The sequence below is a fragment of the Phoxinus phoxinus genome (assembly GCF_949152265.1).
Source record: "Phoxinus phoxinus genome assembly, chromosome: 18".
NCBI lineage: Eukaryota > Metazoa > Chordata > Actinopteri > Cypriniformes > Leuciscidae > Phoxinus > Phoxinus phoxinus.
In genome coordinates, this window is record NC_136893.1 from 3,986,595 (window position 1) to 4,014,477 (window position 27,883).

The following is a 27,883-nucleotide window of genomic DNA, read 5'->3' on the forward strand; positions in this document are numbered from 1 at the left end:
TAATTTGAATGCATCAGAAAATGAATCTAATGCAATTTTTGCTTCTAAAGTAAATTTATCTTTTGTGATGCATGAAAACAATGAGGTTTGTGTATGTATGTGTGTGTGTGTCAATTATTGTTTAGATGCAAATAAAAGCCTAAATTAAAATGGTTCATAATATAAAATGACAGTATCTTTTTACAAGACCTGGATTATACCAGTTAATTCATACTAATTAATTTTAAGATACCTTTTTTGCTTATAACCGTTTACGTTTTGGTTACCTGGACTTTTTAAATCTTAATTTGTATTTCGAAGATTAACCAAAGTCTTACTGGTTTAGAAACGACATGAGGGTGAGTTTTCAGAAATGTAATTTTTGGGCAACTATTTCTTTAAAGGGTAACTAAACCCTAAAACAACTTTTTTTAGTTAATGACCTGTAAGACTGGGGGTTTATTAATGCAGTTCATTGATTTAAGTATTTTTTTTTTTTTTTTTACATTTGGGTATAAAGTAGCCTGGCAAGCCAGACTTACATCAAGATGTTTAGTCTGGCAACTCTCCATAGACGCGGCTCAATCCGAGGGGCGGGATAAACGGTTTTCTCTCAAAATCCCTCTGCAAGCAATAGGATAGCGCTACAACCAACCAGAGCAACGAAGAAGGCGACGTAGTCCGAGCGGCAAACATCCTGTCCAGCAAAACTCCGAACACTTCTTCCTTTTTTAAGAATGACTTCAGTGCCGTTCTTTGCTCTTTTCTTAAAGACAAACTTAACTCCAAGTCCTCCAGAGTCGCGGCCAAAGCCGATTCGAAAGACCGCTGTTCTCCATCCGCAGCCGCCATTCTTTGTTTTAAAGTGGCAGCCGTCGCAACTCTGTCGTCATATGTTAAGCCCGCCCCCGCCTACTCTATACACGACGTGATTGGCCTGACCCAATTTAGGTTTTTGCAGCTAGAAGGTCTATGGAGAGTTGCTAGACTGCCCTGGCTGCAAAATACAATTTGCTGCCGCTAGGGTGCGTCTAGATTTCTAGGCTAGGTATAAAGTGTTTTAATTCTACAATATGTGGTGTAAAAACGTGTGAGTGCTGCCCTCTTCAGGTTGAACGGTGGCTACTGCAGTTGAATTTTCCTATTGGATGTTGTGGGGCCATGTGACGTAAGAGGGTACCAGCTAACCACGCCCTTGCCTACAGAGAGACGTGTCTCAGGTGCACCCCCCCCCCCCCCCCTCCACTTTTCCAGCATTTTTCAAATATTGCCTGTAGAGGCCAAAGTACAATTCATAGCAAAGTGAATAAGAATGAATGTTAAACAGGTAAATAATTTGTTTTAGTAGTTCATGTAATGGTTACAAAATGTTAAATAATACTTAAAAGGTTAAAAGCATTCTAGAATTCATGTGCTTATAGGATTTGGTAAAATAGTATACTGCCTCTTTAAGAGTATGCATACTCCGGCTACATTATGTTGATTCTCAGAACGCGATTCTGATCTTGAGAGCTGTGGAAGCAAATGGTTTTCTTACCTGATAACTGCTAACTTCTAGCTACTTTTTTATTTTCATTAACACTTAGAATAAGTGTATTATTCAGCTCACATTCTCTTTTGTAAATCAGAAACCAAGGAGATTTTCATCTTTTATTTCAACAACGTTTCTGAAGTGGATTTATTGAACTGTATTGCTGGGCTGGCAATGAACACTGCAAATGGGACTAGCTGCTTGGAATAATGTTAGATAGTTATTAGTGTAAGCCATTGCACATATCAAGATTTCAAACCTCTACATTGCCAGTGTGTGGAGTCAGGCTCTGACCAGGGGTTTAGTTACCCTTTAATGTCCCAATTATCATTGTTTATGTAGCAAAACAAGAATGCATCTCCCTTAATCCACGACAGGGACCATCAAAATGATATGGTACCCTTCATTTCCTGGGCCCTATGACCTCTGACCTGGCCCGATCTGTCTGCCGTTGTCCTCTGCTCTCCCCTTATGCTTCGGGTGCAGGTAGCATTTGGCGTTCTTGATCCGAAAGGATGCCGTCTGCTTCACTGGAGGAGCCTGAGTCTCTAAACCAAACAAAGAGGCTTTGACACACAACCCAACATGATTCATATAATAAAGCCCTTCCTGACAACTACTAGCTAACTACACTCATGCACAGCTGCTGGCTCGCTACATTAAACATGCTTGATTGAAGAAATAAAAGCAGCTGGGCTGGTTTGTGGTCTTCGAACATTTGAAGCAGATTCATGTTAGCTTCATGCTCACTCCGAACACTTATGAGGAACAGCAATTTGAGATTATAGTGTGCCGTGACAGGCATCCTAATGTGAAACGAGTCTGACATCAAAACAAACATCAGGCATGGTAAATAAGTTTCTAATTTTCCAAGCGCATCAAGTGATCATGTAATTGGATAGCTGTGATGTATCTGTCATTATGTTTCTCTGAATCATCGGCTGCAGCTGTTCAAAAGAAACGTCTCATCGGTTTCCAGGTTCTGTTTGCTGGCACTTTCAACAAAATACGAAAATAGGGCCTGAATGTCTTAGAAAATTGAGGTGCTTAACATTTAGAAAATGTTGACTGTTAACAACAGGAGATGAGTTAATATATGATCTCTTTGATTTGTTATTCATTTAATATGTGGCGCCCATTGCCATTAGGATGTCTAAATACCCTTTGACTGTGATTTTTTTTTCTTACCATTAAAAATAACAACACTAATCAGACCAATTTTATTTATTTTTTACACCAGAACAGGTAACAACAGCATTGCAAGTTTAGTCTTAATTAAGGCATTACACCACAGATGAATAAGCTAAACAAATAACTAATAATATCACCATACTTTTCCAGTTGATTAATTACATCAAGAGTTATTTTGTTCTGTATTACAAGTTTTCACATTTAAATGAGGCACTGTCTAAAAAAATGTGCACTAATTTGCATCAAATTCCAGAACAAAAATCTGAACACTGGATAAAGCCAGGTTCAAAATTCTTGTTTCATTTTGTTGACATATTAGAGTTAAAGGTTTTTACTGAGGGGATTTTGGATATCTATTTGTATCACTCCATAAATCAGAAAATACAGAGAACAGCCTGAAAAAAAATACATTTTCACCATGTTTTTAGGATTAAAATGTTGTATAAAATCAGGCGAATGATATACGAACAAACCCTTCAGTAAAAACCTTCAGAATATAGATGGGAAGCCAAACAGCCCAAAATATCAAAATTGACTCATGGATGAAAAACAATATATTTCCTGTACTTACTGTCCATTACTCAGCAAGTTTATGGCCAAAGTTGATTTATAGTTATTGATAAACACATAGCTAATATATTTACCAATTTCTATAACAGTACCGTATATAAGACGACCCTGAATATAAGACGACCCTGAATATAAGACGACCCCCCCATTTTCCAGACTTATTTTTGGGATAAAAAGAGATTTTTGTGGAAAAAATCTGGTTTTCAACAGAAAATAATTTTATTTGAAAATTGTACTGATAATTCATTCTCTCTCTTCCAGCACGCACGCGCACCTCTCTCTCTCTCTCTCTCTCTCGCTCGCTCGCTCTCTCTCTCTCTCTCTCTCTCTCTCTCTCTCTCTCTCTCTCTCTCTCACTCTCTCTCTGCGTCTCGCTCGGCAGAGAGGAGCAGCGTTTTAATTCAGTTAAACACAGATATTATGTTGCTTCTCTAATTTTACATGCAAGTACAGCCGAAATCACAGCACAGATATTGTTTTTATCTTATGTGTATTTGACTTCATCAGACGACGGCTCGATTATCAGGATTTTTGTGCAGATTAACATCTTGGAAGGGAAAGCTGGTTTTGTCTTAATGGGTCGCGTTTCAGTCACTATTTCATATTCATTCTGTTGTTCTTTCTCCCTTTCCCCCGTGATTTTGTCCATATCGCGAATATAAGACGACCCTCCATTTTTCAGCCTATTTTTAGGACAAAAACCTTGTCTTATATTCGGGTATATACGGTATTTACAACAAAAAATGGGTTCACCTGTATGGGTTCCTATACTGTTAAAAAGGAAATACAATGAGACACCAAAGCGTACCCTATTTGCGGACCATTAATAACCAATATTAATTTGCTCTTGAGACAAGGAAGGTGTTCAGAGGACGTGTGTATGATCTTACCTATGCAGGTGTGGATGTTGCTTGCGTTTAATCTGCTCTGGGATTTTCCTCGCAGGATGGGTATTCCACAGCTCACAGAATAACTGCTGTCCGATTCTGCGAAACGCAAAACCAAAATTGGCATTAGAGTTGAATAGTCAAGTGTGTTATGTGGTTATACTGAAGTTACAAAGTATTTTTTTGGTATGTACCTGATAGATAATGTGCTTTGGATGCACATGTGAGAGAGCAGCTCTCTTTTTTCCCCGTCTTACTGCAAGTGAGGGTGGCTTTGGGGGACACCAGACTGGACGCACATTTCACGAGCTCTGTATGATGTGCAGAAACTATAGGTTTGACTTAATAACATTGCATTTGTCCAGTATTAGTATGCATTATATGGTCCTATAATTTTTGCAAAGACAAGGAATTGATATATTGGTTACACTTTATTTTAAGGTGTCATTGTTACAGTGTAATAATATATTTAAGTACTGAATAATATTAAGTAACTACATGTACTTACTATAGGATTGGGGTTTGGTTCACGGTAAATTGCATGTAATTATGCATGATTAACTGTTATTACTATGGTAAGTACATGTAACATATGTAACAAGGACACTGTAAAATAAAGTATTACCGATATATTTATGACATATGCAACTGAAAGCACTCTTTGGCATTTGCATCTGAACCATAAGAGTTGAGTTATGTTGCAGACACATCTGAATGGCCTCTAGGTGGCAGTCTTGTCCACATACCGACACAGTCCTTCCTGTTCCAGAGCAGTTTGTAACCCGGAGGACAGGTACACTCGTAACTGCCCAGAGTGTTCACGCATCCGAATTTACAGCCGCCCCGGTTAATGCTGCACTCGTCGATATCTATAAAACAAAACAATTACAAATATCTGATCTTTGTTTCAAAGGCCATTTGTTAGAACAATAATGACTGAATTGCTTTCCAAAGAAAAACTAAAAACAAATCTCTTTGAGAAGGCTTATAATAAAGTCTAAATGAAGCTGATTTAAATGCATGTATGTGTGTTATGATCTGCAGTGCTGTTGAATGCCTTGAACTTGATGAACTTATTTGATTAATGTTTTTATCCCAATTTTCAACTATCGTTGTTCTTTATTTATTTTACAAATAAATGATTGATTGATTTAAAGAAAAATATGTGCATTCAACTGAATTTACTGCAGTATACAACCAGAGCAACCCAACATTGTATCCCACAATGCATTGCACTCCATTTGACCTTCCATTTCCAGTGTGACTAAACAGACAGGCATGGTCTGATCTAACAGACATGACTTCTGTCCTAAATGACGCACTATAAATTAACTAAACTATGCACTATGTAAACGTCAACCATATATGTATGTAACATCCCACACTTATTTTTTATTTTTTTTTGTGGTAAATTAAGAGCATCATCTAGATATTTAATGTGCACTTTTTCTTATTGGAATTTTCAGTGTGAAAACTACTTTTTACACTACAAAACTTCATAGAATAGTGCATAATAAACAAAGGATAATAATAAGTGTGAGAATTGGGATGTCCCTATGGACTAAAGGCTAAGATACTTTCTTTTTTTTACTTTCTTCATTTTGCCTGAAGAAGACCCAGCAGGGTCGAAACGTTGCCTTTATATTAAACCTGGGAGTTTAAAGCAGTGTTGCGGACATCACATTTTTTCACTTTAAGTTTAAAAATTAAACATTAGAAATTTTCACAGAAAAATATGTGTGTAGAAACAATTTTCACTCAGAAATTGCTTTACAGAAAGTAATTACAAAGAAACAGCAAGTAACTTTGAATTAAATTGACATTTTAAAGTAGAAAAACTGAAATAGTATTTTCTTGTAAAACGTACACTAATAAACTCTCAATTTTACAGTATAAAGATACATCCCAACACTGGAACAAAACCAGCGGCAGGAAAAAAAATCCCCAGAAATCCAAAGGAAAAGTTTTCTCGAGTGCATTAGAAACAGAGTCAGAGAGAAAAGGTGTGTTTCGACAAATCTGCTTTCTGAAAAGTGGGAGTGCACGAGTTTCTTTAAGAAATAAAGAGCTTGCTTGCTAGGCTAGTCTGGTTTCCCTTCTCTTTGTCGATCTCTTATTCCCCATCAGATTTGAACCGGCTCCAGGCTAAACCTTTCACTTTCACATTTCCTTTCCCTGTCTGGATCCCGAGCCTTCATTAATCTAAAGATCGAGGAAGGGGGACAGGGGAAGAGAAACTCAACATTAGGCTCACACTTCTATAGCTAAAAAGTCCCTTTTAGGGCAGGTGGCCTTCTTGGTAACCCCCTCAGACAGCTCATCAAATCATCCACTTGAATGGAGAAAGACTAAAACCAGAATATACTGTAGTGTAAACTCTGCAACAATCAATTCTGAACTAAAGTCTGTTGCAGCTTTAAAGGGGACATATTGTGCTTTTTAACGTGTTCAACTTTCTTTAGTGTGTAATGTTGCGGTTTGAGCATGAAAAAGTTACAAAGTTATTCTCTATATCAGTGACAGTGTTTGTGAACTCCCTGAAACGCCTCCATTGTAGTCTTGAGTTTCTTCTGGGAACGAACACGTCACAATATTCCTCATTTAAATAATTGATACGCAGAATAAAGGGGCGGAGCCTGGTTGAGTTAGTTAGTAGTGTGTTTAAACTGGCGGTTATGGAAAGGGGCGGGACATTTCCCAAACACACTCAAAACGCTTGACCAATCACAACACACCGTTCCAACTGACCAATCAGAGCACAGTGTGCTTTTCAGAAGGCGGGGCTTCATAGAGACAGGAAGTAAACAGAGCGTTACTGACAGACTGGGAAGAGAGGAGCCGCAACAATGGAGAATATGAGAAAATAATGTGTTTTGAACATTTAAGCATACTATTCCAGTAGAGAACAAAGACTGAAAAGGGGCATAATATGGCCTCTTTAACATCTATTTCCCTGCAGATAAGCCGTCAATGGGAAACTGGTGACCATTCTCTGTAGACAAAAGAGAGCGCTTCATTAATCTAGGTGTTATCTACAAGCTAACGGAGAGAAATCATTATTTCTGGTCATCTCAACAATAGTAAGACACATCACATATATCACTAAATGAGCTGTCCTCATCTGCTTAATCATCCCTGAAACCAGAGCAACCACTCAGAGAAGAAGAAACCATCTCACACGATAGCCACGGTTTGATTCTGCATGCCATTTATCACTGGCTTAATCTGAAATTGGTTATTTACACTGAAAAAAAAAAAAGATTTTCGAATACTTGGTTTTTCCCCCCCCATGATTTCCAGTAAAATTCTTAAATCAAGATATATTTACTTGAGAAGCAAAATGACTTAAGATATCAAGTCTCGTTTCCTGAAGTCACAGTTCACTCCGACTCGCCCAGAAAAAGCACACAAGTGTGTGAGAAATCAAGATTAACAAAAACGCAACATAAAATACAATCCATGTACACCATATTGTGTTCACATCTGTCATTCTGACTGTCATCAGACAAACGGAGTGAGTGATGGTCAGGAGATATTTAATGGCAAGTACATGGATACTTTCTGGGGATTTCTAGGTGTCGTATTCCACGTTGCGTATCTATTAATCTTGATTTTCTGGGTGAGTCGGAGTGAACTGCGGCACTAATAGAGTCTCAAGAACACGCATGTCGGCCAAGGTCAGGGTTTTCCTTACATTACATTTCTGGTAGTTTTTCACCAAACCCTATCGTGGGACTTTTTTTTTTTTTTTTTTTTAAATGACCCTTTTGTGGACCGAAAAAGAAAGAACGACACACTGCATTAGAACAACACCAGACGACTTCATTGTCATTTGAGGGTGAACTATCCCTTTAATAATGTTTAGATATTTGTACTGGAAAATAGGACAAAAATACTAAGGAAGAAAATTGCTTTTTTTTGCAGTGTACAAGAGACCTTCATCCTCCTGACCATCCAAAAGTAGTAAGTATCAGTTATTTCACAGATATACCTGCAAATATATATGTTATTTGCAAAGTAATCTAGTTAAGTGTCTTACACCAAGCTCTGAACATCTTTTAAAGATTGGTTCAGGGTCCTGACTGCTGCCCGAGGAAACTAAAGAGCATTTATATAGGAAAGTCTCCATTTTCATTGGATGTGTTTGCCCAAGGTAGAGTTAGTGAGTCTACCAACATGAGTTATCTATTAGATGTTTCTCTACACTGGAAAAATAACAAGTCTTGTTTTCCAGTAAAAATATAAAAAAAATCTAAAATCAAGATACATTTACTTGAGAAGCAAAATGATGTTAGATAACAAAATGCACACTTTTACACTGCAAACTAGTTTTCCATTTAACCCCTTAAGCGACACCCCACTTTCTTTTTTTTTAATAGACATGAAAATGCACATTCCGAACTTAAATGGTTGTAATTCAAGAATGCTTTGGAATATAGATGTAAGCTTGTTTTAAAGAAGACACTTGGCAGATTTTTGTAGAAGTGAAATAAATTAAGAAAGTTAAACAGAAAAAAAGTTATAGAAGTTTGAGTTTATGAAAATGTACAATGTTAAAAATTTAATTATTCATATTTTATATAAAATATATATATTCAAAACCTGGTGGACTCTAAAAATGCAAAAAAAATAAAAAAATAATCAAAGCCAAAAATCTGAACAAGTTGTGTTTCAAATTTTAGGTTGATAGCTCAAAAAATAAGCTTTCAGTGAGATTTAGTTTGGGCGCAGTACCAAACTTTTCCACTAGTTGACATTACTGCCCATATAAGGGCGCCTCCATTTCCATATGTTGTTTGAGTGATCTGAACCATTATTTTTACAATTTTCATACAATTTATGAAGTAGACACCCCATTCAGAAGTAGTATTGGAAGTTTGGCAGATTTTTAAATGAATTCAACCTCTAAGAAACACATAAAGATCACGTATGTGCATTATAGCTCGCTGCCACATCACTAATGCTGAATCTATTATTTATTTATTTATATTTAAAACATTTTCAGACCTTTTTTCTAAAAGAATTGAATGGATGCTATCTTTTGAACTTTCTACCATTCTTTCATGATTTTTCATGTTCATCACTATTTCAAAATAAAGCTCTGAACACGAACAGGAGTATGAAAATATTCTTGTAGCAAATTGATAAATTACGGCTCCTCTGTGAATTATTTTGAAAATCAGTCACCAAATATGTAAACTAGAGATTGTAAGCTTTCAAATTATATATAGTTTGTCAAGATTAGTTTAGGTTTAGTATAGGATATTACTGTTTTAAATATGTAATGGCTGTGGCCAATATAAGGGTTTCAATTAAGTCTTTTTTTCTTGCACTTGTATTTAATTTGTTTTAAGCATAGAGTCAAATCAGAAAACAAGACTTAATATCTTAAGCAATCATGATTAAAGAATGTTTAGATATTCTTGAATCACAGAAACTCACAAAACTCTCCAGAAAAAAATCCCACAATGCATCACGTACCTCCGCAGTGAGCCACGCCGTAGAGGACGTAACCTTTGTGGCAGTAGCACTGGAAACTTCCAGGTGAGTTCACACATGTGTGGTCACACGCCCGGTCAAAGGAGCACTCGTCTATATCTGCAGAAACAGCAAACGCAAGCACTTTTATTCATATAACTGTTGAATTCACACTAGTGTGGTAAATTGTGAAGCCCTCGAATCATCAGACCGGTAGCCACGATGAACAGTACCATGTGGCGTCCTTCCCCTCAACTCCATCTGACGCCAATCATTTCAGTGTAATCCCCAATTAGGCCTTAATAAACCCTCTGCTGTTCATTAACACACATTACCTGGCTAGAGCCAAGGCATTTAAACCCCTCATCCTTATTTCCTCCGGACATATGGAAATGATTTACCCTTAAACGCTCCCACAGCATGTGTCATAACTTGAGACTGTTTCGGGTTAGTCTCTGGATTTTGTTAACTGCCACCTCACTCATGACTGTTCACCTCATCTACGTCTGGGTGAATCCCACGAAAAAATGTGCAGGTCATATTTCACCCCAAAATCACATATTTTTTAACGATAACAACACGGATTCTTATGGATGCTTGTTTCCGCCACAGAATAAAAAAGGTAATTGCGACTTTTTATCCCACAATTCTGACTTTTTTTCTCAGAATTGCGTGACAAAGTCGCAATTGCGTGTTATAAATTAGTAATTGTGAGAAATAATCGTGCAATTCTGACTTTAAAACACGTAATTGGGAGATATAAAATCAGAATTAATCTGACTTTTTAAAGTGAGTCAGAAAGATGTCAGAATTGCGAGATATAAACTCGCAATTGCGCGTTATAAAGTCCAAAAATACTGCCTTTATTCCTCAGAATTGCGAAAAAAGTTTATTTCTCGCAATTGTGAGTTTATATCACGCAATTCTGATTTTAAATCTCACATTTGTGAGATGAAAAGTCACAATTATCCTTTAAACGTTTTTATTCTGTGGCGGAAACAAGCGTCCATAGATTCTCATTAAGCAAGAACAAAATGAGTTTACCAATTAAATATTAAAAATCTACAATTTGTATTTGTCTTATATATATGATATACATTTTGACAGGATTTTTTAATCGTACACATGAAAGAGTACTGTCGCATACGAGATAGCATATGTAAGCAGATGCATATGTAAAACAACCCAATCATCAACATTAAACAGCATATCAATCAAAACTGCATATACAAAATAAAAAGTCGACCCAGGACGAGCGACTGTGAAGCTTTGGGGGTGTTGATGGACTCGATCTACTCCATGTATGTTTGTCTCATCGTTCTGAATCTGATCCAGATGTGGCAAAAACGCAATTTTTTCTCAGCTTTTTGCTCAAAATGTTGTTTTTTTAATGAAACTTAACCACATTCAAGTGTTGATCAAATGCATGAAGCTAGAATAAAACAGGCTGTTTTTTTCTAAAATATTTTTTTTTATATATTGCATGTTCAGATATTCATAAACCAATATATTCTGGGGGCCATGAAACTCTTGTGAAAATTATCAAAAATGCTGATGCTGGAAGGCAACTTTTTTCAGAGAAACGCTGGCGGGGAAAGAGTTAACAAGCCTTTATAGTTTTGGCAGATCAGTTCAGGCCACATTGTCCTCAAGTTAAAGTACCTCAAAGTGTATTACCAAGAAGCAGCTTCATCAGTCAGGGCTTGAGAAAGCACAGCTCCATGACTGAAGGTTACACAATCAATACACGCCCCAGAAACCCTTGTTCAATCTAACAAATCACCTCACTGGTGTCTGCACTGTTTCTCGCCTTCGGTGAACATCAATTCTGGGATTGGATGTGACTGCAGTGGGGCTGATATCACTCAACGGCTCAGTTGGAGAATAACTTTGAAGGACTTTATAGACTCCACAGGCAAAAATAAATATCCCCACATGCTTCTTATGATTAGGAGACTCAACACTGCCTGGATTTAGTGTAAAAAGTTGAATTTTACTTGTTTTCCAAAGGCAACTGAAGCCAAACAACACCCTTGACTGGCAGCCAAACAACACTCTTGACTGGTATGGACTTCTAAGAGGTTTATTTTATGCATTTGGACAGTTGAGATGACATGTCAAGCAGTATCAATAGCTTTATTTCCATCCAAAGTTGCAAAATTGGAATATCGCACAAACATTAGTGAATAGAGCAGCGTTTCCGTCCCACGTGTTCAAGAAAACAAAACCGTCACTTCCTGGGAAATTGACCGTTTGCAAAGACCCGCCCCCCTTAGTTACTGTTGCTATGTCCGACAAGCTACGGCGCTCTCACACACACACACCATGTTCTCACGCAGTGAAAAACACGGAGCAGAGACACTGACAACACACTGACAGACAGGACAGACCAGGTTACTTTTCGGTTACTTTTGATATTAAACAAAGTCTCACCTTTCAAATTTGGTCATTTTTAAAAAGAAATTTAAACAATAAATAGCGTTTTGTGGCTCTTTAATGTGTCTGTCAGATCGCTGTGTCGCCTCAGTTAAAGCTGCTCGTGAACCGATCATCTCTTCCTTCTAGTTCATTTATACACTCAAAAAAACGAACTAGGAAGGTTGTGCACTTTACATAATATATTTATATTTAGTTTACTTATAATAATTGTGTTTGTTGACTTGAAATGTTTTTTTCTATTAAGGTCCACGTAATTATGTCTCATCTTAACAGTACAAAATCCTAACGTGTTGTCTAAACACAAATCATTTATGTTAAGTAAAAAATTCTTACATCCAGAGGGGGCGGTATAGTGCGACGCCAACTGCCATTTTGCCCTAACTTAATTTGATTGTGTTCAATCTGCTTAAATATAAAATTTAAGTTTACTTAATCCATTTGTGTTGGATTACATGAATGATTTGTGTTGCATTAACTGAGACTGGGCGGTGCTTGTTAGTTCCCAGCATGCTTTGCATATGGTTAAATTAAGAGAGAATAAATGTTAAAATGAAGTGTTATTTTATGTTTTTTGGAGAAAATTAGAAAAGGGGAAGACTTGATAGTGTGTAATTGTGTTTAATGTTCAATTACATTGGAATAATTAGAACCATTTAAATTACAGTGGGTTACCATTGTGGAGAAGAGTGGAGCATTTTGTTTGGCTGTGGACTGATTCAGATACGTTTAACTGTTTCGGTTGAAGAAGCATGTAAATCTTAGCATTTGCAAATATGTACTACTGCTAGCAAATAGCTAGCTATAGTCTATCGATTTGATTATGTGTCACTAAAATAAATGAAATATTAATGGATGTTTGAAAATAAAAAACACTTCAATCATGTCAGAAAACCTTAAAATTAGTTGGGCTGACACTATTAAATGAAGCTGTGCCAAACTATAGTAAATAAGTTGAATCAACCTTAATAAATTAAGTTGACCCAACGTAAGTACATTAAATTGGAATAACATAATTGCATAATGCTGAAATAAAGCAAGTTAATCATGTGGAAATCCTTTCCATGATTTTTTTATGTTCATTCAAAGAGTAATTTTTTTGAGTGTAGCATCAAATAAACATGAATGAACATCAGAAGGAATGTTGTTTTAACCGCGGAAAGACATCAGTACACGCGCTTCTCAAGTTCAAATCCTCCCATGTTAATCTACTAACTCTCCTGACAGCTTTTTGGACAAAATGGCCGCCAATTGCCGCCAAAGAATTTCAGCAATAAAAAAGGAGTTGCAGCAAATGGAGGAACCACTGTGGCTCTTTTTTCCTCCATCATCATATATGAGTTGCGTCTCAGAGCTCTTGTGTTCGGATGCTGGTGTTTGAAAACTCAATCGTGTGAGACGCTTCTGGGAGGAATTAAACCAAATCATTCTGATGACAGACTTTAGCTCAAGCATTTCCAAACAACAAAACCAACATTTGGGATTCTGCAATGCGATTGGTCCGCTGGTTAGTCCAGTTATCCAATCACAGCCACAGAGGCAAAGTCATGTCAGTTTGTTGTTGCTCATCAAGGGGTCCATTCGGTAAATGTCTTTCCATCGTTGTTTATGAGCATGTCGTCTTATTAGATTAAAAAAAAAAATCCACTTTTATTGAGCGTATACATTTTTTATGTGCATTTTTAGTATTTATGCACACTTTGGTGTATCTCTCCAGCATTGTTTTTATGCGGCATCCCAAAATGTGCAGAACAATAGTTGGATGGAAATATAGCTATAGTGTGACATACTATACTTCATCTAAAACAATTTGAAACAACATTTTTCATGTCCAGACTTTGGTAGCATCATTAAAATGTGACTTAAAATAGTGGGGAAAAGACACCATGGCCAGTTATAGCACCTAAAATTGGCTGCTGAATGAAAAGATCATGTTATTCGTCAACTACCCAATTATAATCTTGGCAGCTTCAAAGCATCACATTTAAAACAAGAGATGTTTATATATATATACTGTATAAACTCTTTTTTGGAGTTGTTTTGAAGGTCAGACTCAGGCTGTTTCTAAGATGCCAGAAAGTGTATTTTTAGCGCGTTTGGGTGTTAGCCTGACAGCAGGTGTGTGTTCGTGCAGCGCCGCATTCTCTCTTTCTTTTATCGGCACATTTCAGCTCTCTGTACTGTGGATACCAGGAACAAACAACTGAGGAAAACTAAAAGAAAGGGCAAAATTGAAGGGGGGGGGGGGGGGGGGGGGTTAGTTATGTTAGAAATATTAACCAGATTTTCTGAAGAAAATGGGAGTGCTTACTGCTTATGCCCACCACTATGATGCCACGCACTGCAGTAAAATGATTTTCTTCCTCTGTATTTTTGTCTTGTTGCTATGTGGTTGCTAGGGTGGCTTCTTACTGGTCCAAGTGAAAGGAGTCCTGCATCCTCAGGTGATAATTTGGTCTTTAGATATGGCTTCCTCATGCAATCCTGTGGGATTTTTGCATGTTTTATCATCAGCCAGATTAACATTTTAAGTCTGATCATTTAGACAAATAATATCAAATGTCTCTGCCCAACACTGTCCTAACCACAACACTTTAAACCCATAAGTTGGCAAAACTCAAAATATTGGAGGTAATCAGTTAAAAAAAATCAAATGTTTTTTTAAGTAAACAAACTCAAAGATTAGGCTAAATTAGAAAAACTATTGATTTTGATTTTGCACAAGAATATTAATTGCAATTTAACTGAAAAATTGACTAAGCTAACTCATCTAAATTTGATTGCATATGATTATCAAGTCAAATATTTTGACTAGCAACCAATAGCAGACTTGCATTCGCTAATGTAAGCAAGCAAAGAGACTATCACATCCCTAAATTGTTTTTCCATGTTTAATACTGTAAAGCTGCTTTCGAAAAGAACTTCGCCGTAAGTATGTCACAGCCTTTTATTCTTGTGCAAAAACACACTAAATTACACTTAATTTCAACATTTATTCTCCTTACTCAGTCTGGTGCAAAGCATGCTGGGAACTATAAATCTGTCGCAACTCATTCAGTTTAAGTTCAGCTTAATATAATCAATTAGTGAGTTCATGTTAACTTTTTTCTATTATTGAACTTTCAGTACTTTTTGAGTGAAATAAACTCATTTAATTTAGTTAATTTAACTGTTGGACTTTACAGTAGCCGCATTTCCAGTACAGATTTGCGGAAAAAAAAGTTTTCGATATTTTCTAAATGTCAATAAAAAACGTTTTTATTTTTTTTAACTAACGACTTATTCTTGCGATAAGTCATTCCAAAAATTATGGCTACAGATTAGGTTTAAGTAGGTAAACAGTAGGTTTATGTATATCCCAGCTGCCGCTCTAGCCAGTATTTTGAATCAAAGGAGACGTAGGCATGTTATCCGAACATTAATGGCAAGGAAAGACCCTTATACTTGTGAGCGACACACAAGGTGTTTCTCTCTCATATCGGCTTCAAGGTCTTGATAAATGTGGCATTTCTTTGTTGTTTAGAATCCAGTATTCCCATAATACTTTTGTACTTTTGTCTTTTATGAGTTTAATAAAGAACTCGGTCCCACTTTATATTAAGTGGCTTTAAGTACTATGTACTTACATCGAAAAATAAGTACAATGTACTTATTGTGTTCATGTTTTATTGTAAAACACTTTTGTTGCTATTGCGGTGTGATACGGGTAAGGTTAGGGACAGGTGTGGTGGTATGGGTTAAGTTTAAGGGTGGGTTAAGGTGTAAGGGAAGGGTCAACAGTGTAATTACAAATGTACATACATTAATTACAGCTGTAAATACATGCAGGTATTTTAAATATACAAGTACAATGTAAAAACATGTATGTACACAATAAGTCCATTGTATCAAATGATTAATTTCAATGTAAGTACATAGTACTTAAAGCCACTTAATATAAAGTGGGACCAAGAACTCTGTCTTGTCTTCTGTCCAAACATACCGCGCCATCTTTAAAAATAGACTGTTACGTACGTCAGATGACCTTTAAATGAGAAAAAAACGGTTTCCATTGCAGTTTTGCGAAATATTCAGTTTTCAAATTGCCTGAAAAACCACCGTAAAAACTTTTTTTGCAATATATAAGAGTTTTTGCGAAATTGACGTGCTTCCATGGCCGTATGTTCAATTCACAATTTCAATATGCGCAATTTAAAGGGTAATAGAAACACGGCTAGGGAAGTCTGAGCAATGCAATGGCAACAGTCTTAGCAAGCACCACAAACCAGGAAAAATTAGATATTCTGACTTTTTCACCCCTATAGACACAGGCATGCCGGTCCCACTTAATCTCGCAGTCTGAAACAATGGCATTGTGAGAGTAAAATGACAGCTGGTGTGTTTATAGAGCGCAGAGAGGGGCTTTATCAGCAAACTCCCACCTCAAGAACACTGGGGATCTGATAACACCTCCCCCTAAATACACTTCAGAAAGCTCTTAAGCGACCGAGGAATGTCTCCAGGCTTTCTGAGAGGTGTTGAAGGACAAGTCCCGTCCCCGCTGATGGTCTTTGGGTTGATGACAGCAGGGGAACACTGAAGCTGTTAATCCCGAGATAGAGCACATGTTCTGTTTACACCTTTCAGCCACTCGTTTCCTCACGAACGACACACACAGACAACTATGCAATCTGATTTGTAGCTGAAGGTCTGATAAAATTATTATTTTCAACAGGTTATACTATACAGGTGAAACTCGAAATCACGCAAAAGTTCATTTATTTCAGTAATTCAACTTAAAAGGTCAAACTAATATATTATATAGACTCATTACATAAGTGAGATATTTCAAGCCTTTATTTGATATAATTTTGATGATTATGGCTTACAGTTTTTTTTTTTTAAATATATTATTTTATATATTATATATAAATAATATATACTATAGTATAATTTTATTTTTATATTATATTTTAATATTAAGTCTTGTTTTCTGAAAAAGAAAATCTAAATTAAGTGACTTTACGAGAAAAAATATCTGCTAAGAAAAATAAAAATATATATTTTTTTTACTTTAAATTAAGTTTATATTTCTTTATTAGTGTATATTTTTGTTTTAAACATAAACTCACTTTTTTCATTTTTTTCAAGTACTTCTAAGTTGATTTAAGAATGTCTAGAAGATATATTTAATGGAAATATATGCAGTGCAAACATCAAATCTTCTAAGAACTGTTAAATGCTACTGTATATAGATCATCAATTAATAATTCATGCACAAAGCGTCACATGTACACTAAGACACTTAGTATTATTTATATCATACACTTATATCACCAGTTTGACTCCAATGACACTTTGAGAGCTAAACTCGAAATTAAAACTCATAACACTTTTGTCTGCTTTATATTTGTTTCATAATTGATGGATTTTGCAACATCGACACTGTTATCGGACTGAATTAATGAACACTGAATAATGACACTATTGTCTTCTGTAGAGCTGCTTTACAGCAGATGAATTGTGTTTGCATCACTAATCGTTATTTTCCCATTTATCACTATAAAACTGCTTTTGAAACAATCTCTATTGTCTAAAGCACTATATACTTAAAGGTGACTTGACAAGCTAAAGTACTTAAAGTAAGTGATTTGAACAAACTTCTGACCCTTAGTATGAGCAAATATAATCGTGATGAAAGCTGCAGATATAAACCAGCAAATGCCAGACAATCCTGTTTCTCCCAGTTCTGGAGGCTATTGTAGATGAGGGCAAAAGGTCATGGATTATTTTATCACTTGACATTCCTTACAACAATGGTTACAGCATTTGAGCGGACAGGAGGAGATGCCCTCCCTGCCCCGCAGAGACCCGCACACGGGCACAGGCCGTTCCCACACCCACCCCATCTGAGGAACAGGAAAAACAACAAGAGGAGAACATCAGCTCACATTGGAGATGGAACAACTTTAAGTGATAGAATCAAAATGTAGGATTTTATGTAATGACCCGCTGTGTAGTGAACCAGGGTCCTTACAGTGCCCGAATTTATGTACACGATATACTGATTCGAGAGCTCAGGAGATGATTTAGACACAGCCTTTGTGAAGTCACAAATGTGACCCTGGACCACAAAACATGGGTCAATTTTTTAAAATTGAGATTTATACATCATCTGAGAGCTGAATAAATACGCTGAGGATGCAAAAAAAAATCGAAGCATTGAGAAAATCTCCTTTAAAGTTGTGCATTTATGTTCACGATTGTGCTGCATTCACTCACAAAAATAATGTTTTATATATTTACAGTAGGAAATTTACTGAATATCTTCATGGAACATGATCTTTACTTAATATCCTAATGATTTTTGGCATAAAAGAAAAATCTTTAATTTTGACCCATACAATGTATTGTTGGCTATCGCCACAAATAAACCCGTGCGACTCGTGACTGGGTTTTATCATCCAGGGTCACAAATCTCTTTGTGATTATTGGATGGGAGGAACGCTACACAATGTTTGGTGTAAGGAAAAACTGCAGGCCTGACAACCACACATAGGATCAAATTAACCTCGCTATTTTTAATTGTTAATGCGTTAATGTGTCGTTAACTTTGACAGCCCTAAATTCAACACAAGAGAGATTGTCTTCAGACACCGTATGAGTTGCAGTTTTTCCTTTTGTTTGACAGGATATAATCGGCCCTGATCATTGGCTGTTTTTCTGCTCTTTTCAGACAATGGCAAAATAACTGCTTTCATGGCTGATACATAATTAAAAAAAATTGACATAATATATAATTGCTTTTTATTTTCATTTAAATATATTATAATTTTTATATATATATTTAAATATTAAATTTAAAAAAATATATATATAATATTTATATTTTATATTTATAAATATATATATATTTTATTTATAAATATATATATTATATATATATATATATTTTAAAATATTTAAATATATATATATATATATATATATATATATATATATATATATAATATAATTTATATATAAAATTATAATATATTTAAATTAAAATAAAAAGCAATTATATATTATGTATATATTTTTTAATTACGTATCAGCTGTATCATATATATATATGAAAGTATATTAATGCCATTTTCATCATGCTGAGTTGTTGGCTGAAGTGTGTGTGGCTTAGAAACGGTGTTACTGACGCTGTAATGAGAGTCTATATTGAGAAACAGAATAGACTGACATCAAATCATCTTTTCCAGAAATATTCCCAGGCCTGGTGTGTGCAATAAGTGTCGATCGACAGGAACATTTTAAAGACTAGCGGCGAGGGGACTCGGGATCGGAGGTGTGTGTTCATGAAGACTGGCAGGATAGGATCACCTTAAACGTTCTCTGAGGGATTCCTCCTGTATTAAACACCAAGCTCTCCTGACCAAACTCACCGCCAGCTCATAAACCTCATAAACTCTGCTGGATCACAAACAATCTGCCCACAGTATCTCTGAGCTGCAGGGAAGGAGTCCAGCAAACCCTCCTCGCATTTCACTCAGTGAGGTCTATGCTTTAAACATAATGACATAACATTTTCCTTGTCTAGTCTACCTTGGCACGTCCTCTCATTGGTCAGAAGTTTGTATCCTTTCTTGCAGCTGCACTCGAAGCTGCCCACCGTGTTTCTACACACATGGTCACACCCTCCGTTGTTCATGCGGCATTCATCGATGTCTGAGAGAGAGAGAGAGAGAGAGAGAGAGAGAGAGAGAGGGAGAGAGAGAGAGAGAGGGATGAACGCAGGGTGGTTTGAGCAAATACACATGCACAGGATTAGTACCGTTGCTTTCAGTTTACCATGATTCAAACCAGGAGGAGAGGATGAATGAGAAAATAATAAAAAGGTAAAAGGGGTGATTGACCGCAAATATGAGAGATTTGTCTGGGCTTAAACTATCAGCTCCCTGTTTGAATCCGGGGGAAAAAATAAAATTATAATAATAATACTTAAAAAACAACAACAACATTTTATAACATATAATAATACATTAAAAAACTTTCCTCCTTTAAAAAAAAATAAAAAATACAAAATGGAAAAGCTTATAACACACTTTACAATAAGGTCTAATTTGTTAACATTAGTTAATGCATTAGCTATTCAAATATAATTTATGTTAATGCATTAGCTAGCAATATTTTTAAAGCATTTATTCATCTTATTAATAAAAATCTAATTGTTCATTGTTAGTTCATGTTAACTTATGTTAATCAATGAAACCATATTGTAAAGAATTCAAATATTTAAGAAAAAAAGTCTCCCAACTCTCTGAAGAATTCCCCTTGACTGCAGACCGTTTGTCATTTTGTAAAAAGCAGACTTTAATTGATGATATTTATTGACTTGAACTGAATCAACACTGAACTGACCCGAGGCGACACTATTGTGTTTTTACAGCTGCTTTACAGCAGTATTTGAATTGATCTCACATTTGATGAATTTTGCAACACTGATTCTGATATTTTCCTATTTATCACAATGAAGCTGCTTTGAAACAAATTGTTAAATAGACCCCGTAAATGTTTGTAAACATTCGAATGGTAGGTTAGGTGCGCGCGCAGCAAGGGGTCAGAAAAATGGCGCGGCTAATAGACCGGCATATTGTGTCAACTTATGCTCTGTCTTTGCCACCACAGGAACGGGAACAGTACCATAACAAACTTGTTTTAGTTAATGGCGATTGTCTACCTGATCCCGAGCTCATAACAGAATGGGTAGATAACGTCTTCTATTTTTTTGAAAAGGATGTGCTCCTGCAGGAATCCTGAAAAACTTGACTCCGCAACTGTCCACGACACAACAAGTAGGCATTTTGACGAGAAATTATCTGGTTAACACACGATGGAAGTTCATGGAACGTTCTGACCCCGACATGCGCACTACGCACTTCTAATTTCCCTGTGACGTCAACCGTGAAGGGGTCTATAAAGCGCTGTATAAATACTGTGCTATAAAAACATGCCTTAAATATTGCTACCATATTGATCATTTTCAACCCACCATACAATTAACCTGAGAAATGCACTTTTATTTTCTGAAGTTACATATTTAAAGGCCAAATATGAGGTTTGTGATATTAAACAGTTGCACAGCCACTGTTCTGAAATTATTACATTTACATTTACGCATTTAGCAAAGGCTTTTATCCAAAGCGACTTTCTTTGCATTTGAAGAATACTGGAGAAAAAATTATGTTCTTCCTCAGTATTTTTGTCTTGTTTTCCAGTACAAACATCGAAGCATTCTTTAATTGAGATACATTTACTTGAAAAGCAAAATGTATCAAAATTAGGTGACTTTATGCTTACAGCATACAAATTCTGCCAATGGATTTAGAAAAATAATCTAGACTCCCCTTTAAATGAAGTGGTAACTCTTTACAATTTGATTTATGAATGTTTAGATATTTGTGCTCGAAAACTAGCATTTTTTTTGCAGTTCATGAGCTAAACTTTACAGTTCTGGCGACAGAAATCTAAGAAAAGAAGTGAGAAAATGAGAGGAGGATACGGCTGTAAATGGAAGACGACGAGCTCTCTGAACGCATTGTGCCGGACACACGTGGAGTGTGTGTGCGACTGCTGGAACAACAGGAGACACTCTCTCTGGCCTGTGCTCTCAGAATCGGGGATCAGTATATGTGACCCTGGACCACAAAACCAGTCACATGGGTCAATACTTTGCAAGCTGAATAAATACGCTTTCCATTTGATGTATGGTTTGTTAGGATAGGACAATATTTGGCCGAGATATTACTATTGAAAATCTGGAAAATATCGAAACATTGAGAAAATCTCCTTGTGCATTTATGTTCACGATTGTGCTGCATTCACTCACAAAAATACATGTTTTATATATTTACAGTAGGAAATGTACAAAATATCTTCATGGAACATGATCTTTACTTAATATCCTAATGATTTTTGGCATAAAAGAAAAATGGATATTTTTGACCCATACGATGTATAGTTGGCTATCGCCACAGATATACCCGTGCGTCATGTGACTGGTTTTGTGATCCAGGCTCACGTATCATCAGCTTGTCCTGCTCCGCTCAGGCTTTGATTGCTCTGGTCTGGATGTTTCTGATTACAGCTGAATCATCGCAGTAAATGAGGCGTTCATCTCAGAGAGAGGCTGCATCATCTGGATAAAATAACGGCTCCTTCGCTCGTGTCTTCTCGTGCCAGTGCTGTCTGGGGATGTTTTCCTTTGTTTCTTCTACAGCAGAACTAATAAAACTCAATGTTCTTTTATCGGTCTTGTTAGCGTAACGTTATGAGCGCTCGAGGCGACGCAGGCTCCCAGTCTTGGCCGAAACAACCCGCAAGTCTCCACTTCCAGTTTGCTCTTAGCCTCTTTTATTCTGCGTTGCACTCTTTTGTGTTCATCAAGCACTTATTGATTTTCTAAATAAGTATTCATTCAGTCATAGATACTTTTTTTTTGCGATCAAGAGCGAGAGGTGTGTTTAAGGAAAATTCATCTTGGTGGCTAAAAATTTCGACAATTCATGGATGGATGGATGGATGGATGGATGGATGGATGGATGGGGGGTGGATGGATGGATGGATGGATGGATGGATGGATGGATGGATGGATGGGTGGATGGAACGGTAGAACGATACATAGAATGGTAGAAAGAATGATAGAACTATAGATAGAACAATAGATAGAACGGTAGAACAATAGATAGAGCGGTAGATAGAACGGTAGAATAATAGATAGAATGGTAGAACGATAGATAGAATGGTAGAAAGAACAATAGATAGAATGGTAGAACGATAGATAGAACGATAGATAGAACGATAGAACAATAGATAGAACGGTAGATAGAACGGTAGATAGAACGATAGATAGAACGGTAGATAGAACGATAGATAGAACGATAGAACAATAGATATAACGGTAGATAGAACGATAGATAGAACGATAGAACAATAGATAGAACGGTAGATAGAACGATAGATAGAACGATAGAACAATAGATAGAACGGTAGATAGAACGGTAGATAGAACGATAGATAGAACGGTAGATAGAACGGTAGATAGAACGGTAGAACAATAGATATAACGGTAGATAGAACGGTAGAACAATAGATAGAACCGTAGAACGATAGATAGAAGAGTAGAACGGTAGATAGAACGGTAGAAAGAACAATAGATAGAATGGTAGAACGATAGATAGAATGATAGATAGAACGATAGATAGAACAATAGATAGAACGATGGATAGATAGAATGATATACTACATTTTTTTGCAAAGAAAGGCGTTAAGAAATTGTAGCTCTCACTGAAACCTCAAAATCTGTCTCCACATAAAATCTGTTCTGATTGGCTGTGATTTTATCATTTTCTCTTTAACTAGGACAGAACAGTGAAGTGATGCATGTCGCTCATAACCGGACTGGATTAGACCTCAGATGAGTGGATGATCTCAGTGTGTGTGTTCGTACCTTTGCAGGTCTTGCGGTCCGGCTGTAACGTGAATCCCACCGGACAACTGCATCGCACTCCGGTCACAGCGTCATGACACGTGCTGTCACAGCCTCCGTTATTGACTGCGCACGTCTCTGAAAACACACACACACACACACACACACACACACACACACACACACACACACACACACACACACACACACACACACACACACAGCAGTCAGGACAGGAACAACGCAACGTGTGTGTACATCAAACTTTATGGAGTTCCCATTTTCCAGACTCTGAACAGCTTTTGATGAGTTAGTCATAAACGCAGCACATGCAAGTGAGCAGCAAACGCCTGTGCGTTGAGTGTAAGAGCGTCGCCTGGCGGGAGGGTTAGAGCTCAGCGTTGGGCATCAGCATCTGTTAAGCAGCATATTAATACTTCACAATGACCATGATGCTTAAAGCATTACAAATGTACATACACTTGAACCTTGCTCAACTTTGTTGCATCACCAAAAGTCATTTTGTTCCTGGAAACTGTTAATATAAAATAAACCACCCTTTTAAAGTAGCCCTATTTTGCTATTTTAAAGGCTCATAATTCTGTTTTGGAGTCTCAAACAATAGGTTTACATGCATACAATGTCAAAAACATAACATTGCAGCATCAGCTCTTTTCTCAGTGTCTGAAACGGTTCAATCGCGGATTCTGTCACTCTAAACCCCGCCTCTCCGAGAGCTTGCTCTGCTCTGATTGGTCAGATGGAACACAGTCTGTTGTGATTGGTCCACTGCTCACAGCGCGTCGGAAACCAAACGCCTGAATTTCAGCTTCTTCAGCACTTGATACACAGTGATGCGAACAGTAACAATCGTCAGTTTTTCTGTATCTTTGATCGTCACGTTGGTTTTACTGTATCTTTGATCGTTGCTTTTACTGTATCTTTGATCGTTGCGTCGGTATTACTGTATCTTTGATCGTCGCTTTTACTGTATCTTTGATCGTCGCTTTTACTGTATCTTTGATCGTCGCGTCAGTTTTACTGTATCTTTGATCGTCGCGTCAGTTTTACTGTATCTTTGATCATCGCGTTGGTTTTACTGTATCTTTGATCGTCGCTTTTACTGTATCTTTGATCGTCGCGTCAGTTTTACTGTATCTTTGATCGTCGCTTTTACTTTATCTTTGATCGTTGCGTCGGTTTTACTGTATCTTTGATCGTAGCTTTTACTGTATCTTTGATCGTCGTGTCAGTTTTACTGTATCTTTGATCGTCGCGTCAGTTTTACTGTATCTTTGATCGTCGCGTCAGTTTTACTGTATCTTTGATCGTCGCGTCAGTTTTACTCGCGTCGGTTTTACTGTATCTTTGATCGTTGCATCATTTTACTGTATCTTTGATCGTCGCGTCAGTTTTAGTGTATCTTTGATCGTCGCTTCAGTTTTACTGTATCTTTGATCGTCGCGTCAGTTTTACTGTATCTTTGATCGTTGCGTCAGTTTTACTGTATCTTTGATCGTCGTGTCGGTTTTACTGTATCTTTGATCGTCGCGTCGGTTTTACTGTATCTTTGATCGTCGCTTCGGTTTTACTGTAGCTTTGATCGTTGCGTCGGTTTTACTGTATCTTTGATCGTTGCTTCAGTTTTACTGTATCTTTGATCGTCGCGCCTGTTTTATTGTATCTTTGATCGTCGCGTCAGTTTTACTGTATCTTTGATCGTCGCTTCAGTTTTACTGTATCTTTGATCGTCGCCCCGGTTTTACTGTATCTTTGATCATCGCTTCAGTTTTACTGTATCTTTAATCGTCGCGTCAGTTTTACTGTATCTTTGATCGTCGCTTCAGTTTTACTGTATCTTTGATCGTCGCTTCAGTTTTACTGTATCTTTGATCGTCACGCCGGTTTTACTGTATCTTTGATCGTCGCGTCGGTTTTATTGTATCTTTGATCGTCGCTTCAGTTTTACTGTATCTTTGATCGTCGCTTCAGTTTTACTGTATCTTTGATCGTCACGCCGGTTTTACTGTATCTTTGATCGTCGCGTCGGTTTTATTGTATCTTTGATCGTCGCTTCAGTTTTACTGTATCTTTGATCGTCGCTTCAGTTTTACTGTATCTTTGATCGTCACCCCGGTTTTACTGTATCTTTGATCGTCGCGTCAGTTTTACTGTATCTTTGATCGTCACGCCGGTTTTACTGTATCTTTGATCGTCGCGTCGGTTTTATTGTATCTTTGATCGTCGCTTCAGTTTTACTGCATCTTGGATCGTCGCGTCAGTTTTACTGTATCTTTGATCGTCGCTTCAGTTTTACTGTATCTTGGATCGTCGCGTCGGTTTTACTGTATCTTTGAACGTCGCGTTGGTTTTACTGTATCTTTGATCGTAGCTTTTACTGTATCTTTGATCGTCACGTCAGTTTTACTGTATCTTTGATCGTCGTTTTCAAGCTATAATTTTGGGGTTTTCAAGGACTTCAATAATAGATATCACTTATCAAAAGAATATCTTTATTATCTTTCAAATGTTTAAAAAGGTGAACAGATAAATAAACATATACCAATAAAACAAAGTGCAGCACATGCAAAGTATCCAATGACTGTGGCAACATTAACTATTTAATGGTTAACCATACTATGACAAAGATATCGCTTTCCTTATTCAAACTGATTTTTTCCCCATGACTATATGATTGACTTGATGAATGAAAGCTGTACCATATACTTAGACATTTATGAGTAATATCATATTCGTAGTCATGCAAAATGTCTTTATATCTTAATCAGATTCATGTCTGCAGTGTTCATTTTGCACGAAAGTATGGTTTCATAGAAAAAATTAAACACTAATTTCATATATGTGACCCTGGATCACAAAACCAGTCACATGGGTCACTTTTCTGAAATTGAGATTTATACATCTTAAAACTGAATAAATAAGCTTTCCATTGATGTTTGTTTTGGACAATATTAAACAATATTTGCCCGAGATACAACTGTTGAAAATCTGGAATCTGAAGGTGCAAAAAAATCGAAACATTGAGAAAATCTCCTTTAAAGTTGTGCATTTATGTTCGCGCTTGTGCTGCATTCACTAACAAAAATACATGTTTTATATATTTACGGTAGGAAATTTGCTATACATCTTCATGGAACATGATCTTTACTTAATATCCTAATGATTTTTGGCATAAAAGAAAAATCTATAATTTTGACCCATACAATGTATTGTTGGCTATTTCCACAGATATACCCGTGCGGCTCGTGACTGGTTTGTGATCCAGGGTCACATATAGTCTTTCAGTAATTCAAGTACCTCTTCATAAGTATGTCTGTTTTCAAGGGTTTTCCAGGACTTACATGTCAAAAAGTCAAATTCAAGTACTTCAAGCACCTTGTACGAACCCTGTCAAAATCGAAGCACAATAACTGTCATGAATAAGGGTTTAGCACAAAGCTCTGCTGGCATTCAGAAGAACAACTTTATAAAAGAGCGAGAGATGGATAGATATACATGTTGGTTGTGTGTGCCAGTGTGCAGGTCTGTGTCACAACATGCCTCGAAAACGCTTAAGAGATTCCCTTACTGCATCAATCTCTGATTATAAGGTTTGACATCTTTGGCTTTTGAGAGCTGAAAAACGCTCACACACAAAACCTCCTCTTTGTGTGGGTAAACTCTACCACCTGAAAAGATTTGATTCAGCTGTGTGAGTGGATATAAATATAATCTTTTGATAGAGGAGATGATAAGCGGTGTCTGATGCGCTGGCAGACTCTGTAAGACACCTGTGAGGTTACCGAAGTGCGCTTTCCACTAAACGCTAATGATCCGTGCAGTGAGCAGAGCATCGGCAATGTTAACCATAAAACCAAAACATCATGGTTACTGATGTAACCCTCGTTCCCTGATGGAGGGAACAGAGACGTTATGTCGAAGACTGATAAATGGGATCTCACTTGGGAGCGCCAATCACCTCTGACTGTTTTATTAACAAAGAGAAGCACGTTCAGATAATTAACATAATTATCATGGGAGGAGCTCATCCAGTCAACTCAATTAGCATCAGGAGATATATACCGCAGATTTACCGGTGTCATATGATAGTTTTCCAGCATTTTTAAGAAATTTAAGAATTTGTTTAATGCAGCATCCACATGTATATAGTTGTGCTTGGTTTGTTTAAAAAAACAAAAAACAAAACACACATATATATATATATATATATATATATATATATATATATATATATATATATATATATATTAATATAACTCTATGATATATCATAGAGTTGTATGTTGTGGTGGTGATTAGACGATATAGATGCCTGAAGTGTACATGAAGTAG

The 27,883-nt window shown here is 36.7% G+C and overlaps 1 protein-coding gene across 2 annotated transcripts in view; it reads right to left on the bottom strand.

The window, feature by feature from the left end:
* scube3 (signal peptide, CUB domain, EGF-like 3) overlaps positions 1-27,883 on the bottom strand; it is a 128,194-nt gene that overhangs the window by 19,094 nt on the left and 81,217 nt on the right. For both annotated transcript variants that reach the window (XM_079588685.1, XM_079588684.1), the window contains 7 exons: positions 23,552-23,668; positions 19,648-19,770; positions 9,640-9,756; positions 4,905-5,027; positions 4,353-4,469; positions 4,162-4,257; positions 1,942-2,058 (listed from right to left, as the gene is read on the bottom strand). In XM_079588685.1, coding sequence (XP_079444811.1) covers positions 1,942-2,058; positions 4,162-4,257; positions 4,353-4,469; positions 4,905-5,027; positions 9,640-9,756; positions 19,648-19,770; positions 23,552-23,668 — 810 coding nt within the window. The remainder of the gene's footprint in view (positions 1-1,941; positions 2,059-4,161; positions 4,258-4,352; positions 4,470-4,904; positions 5,028-9,639; positions 9,757-19,647; positions 19,771-23,551; positions 23,669-27,883) is intronic.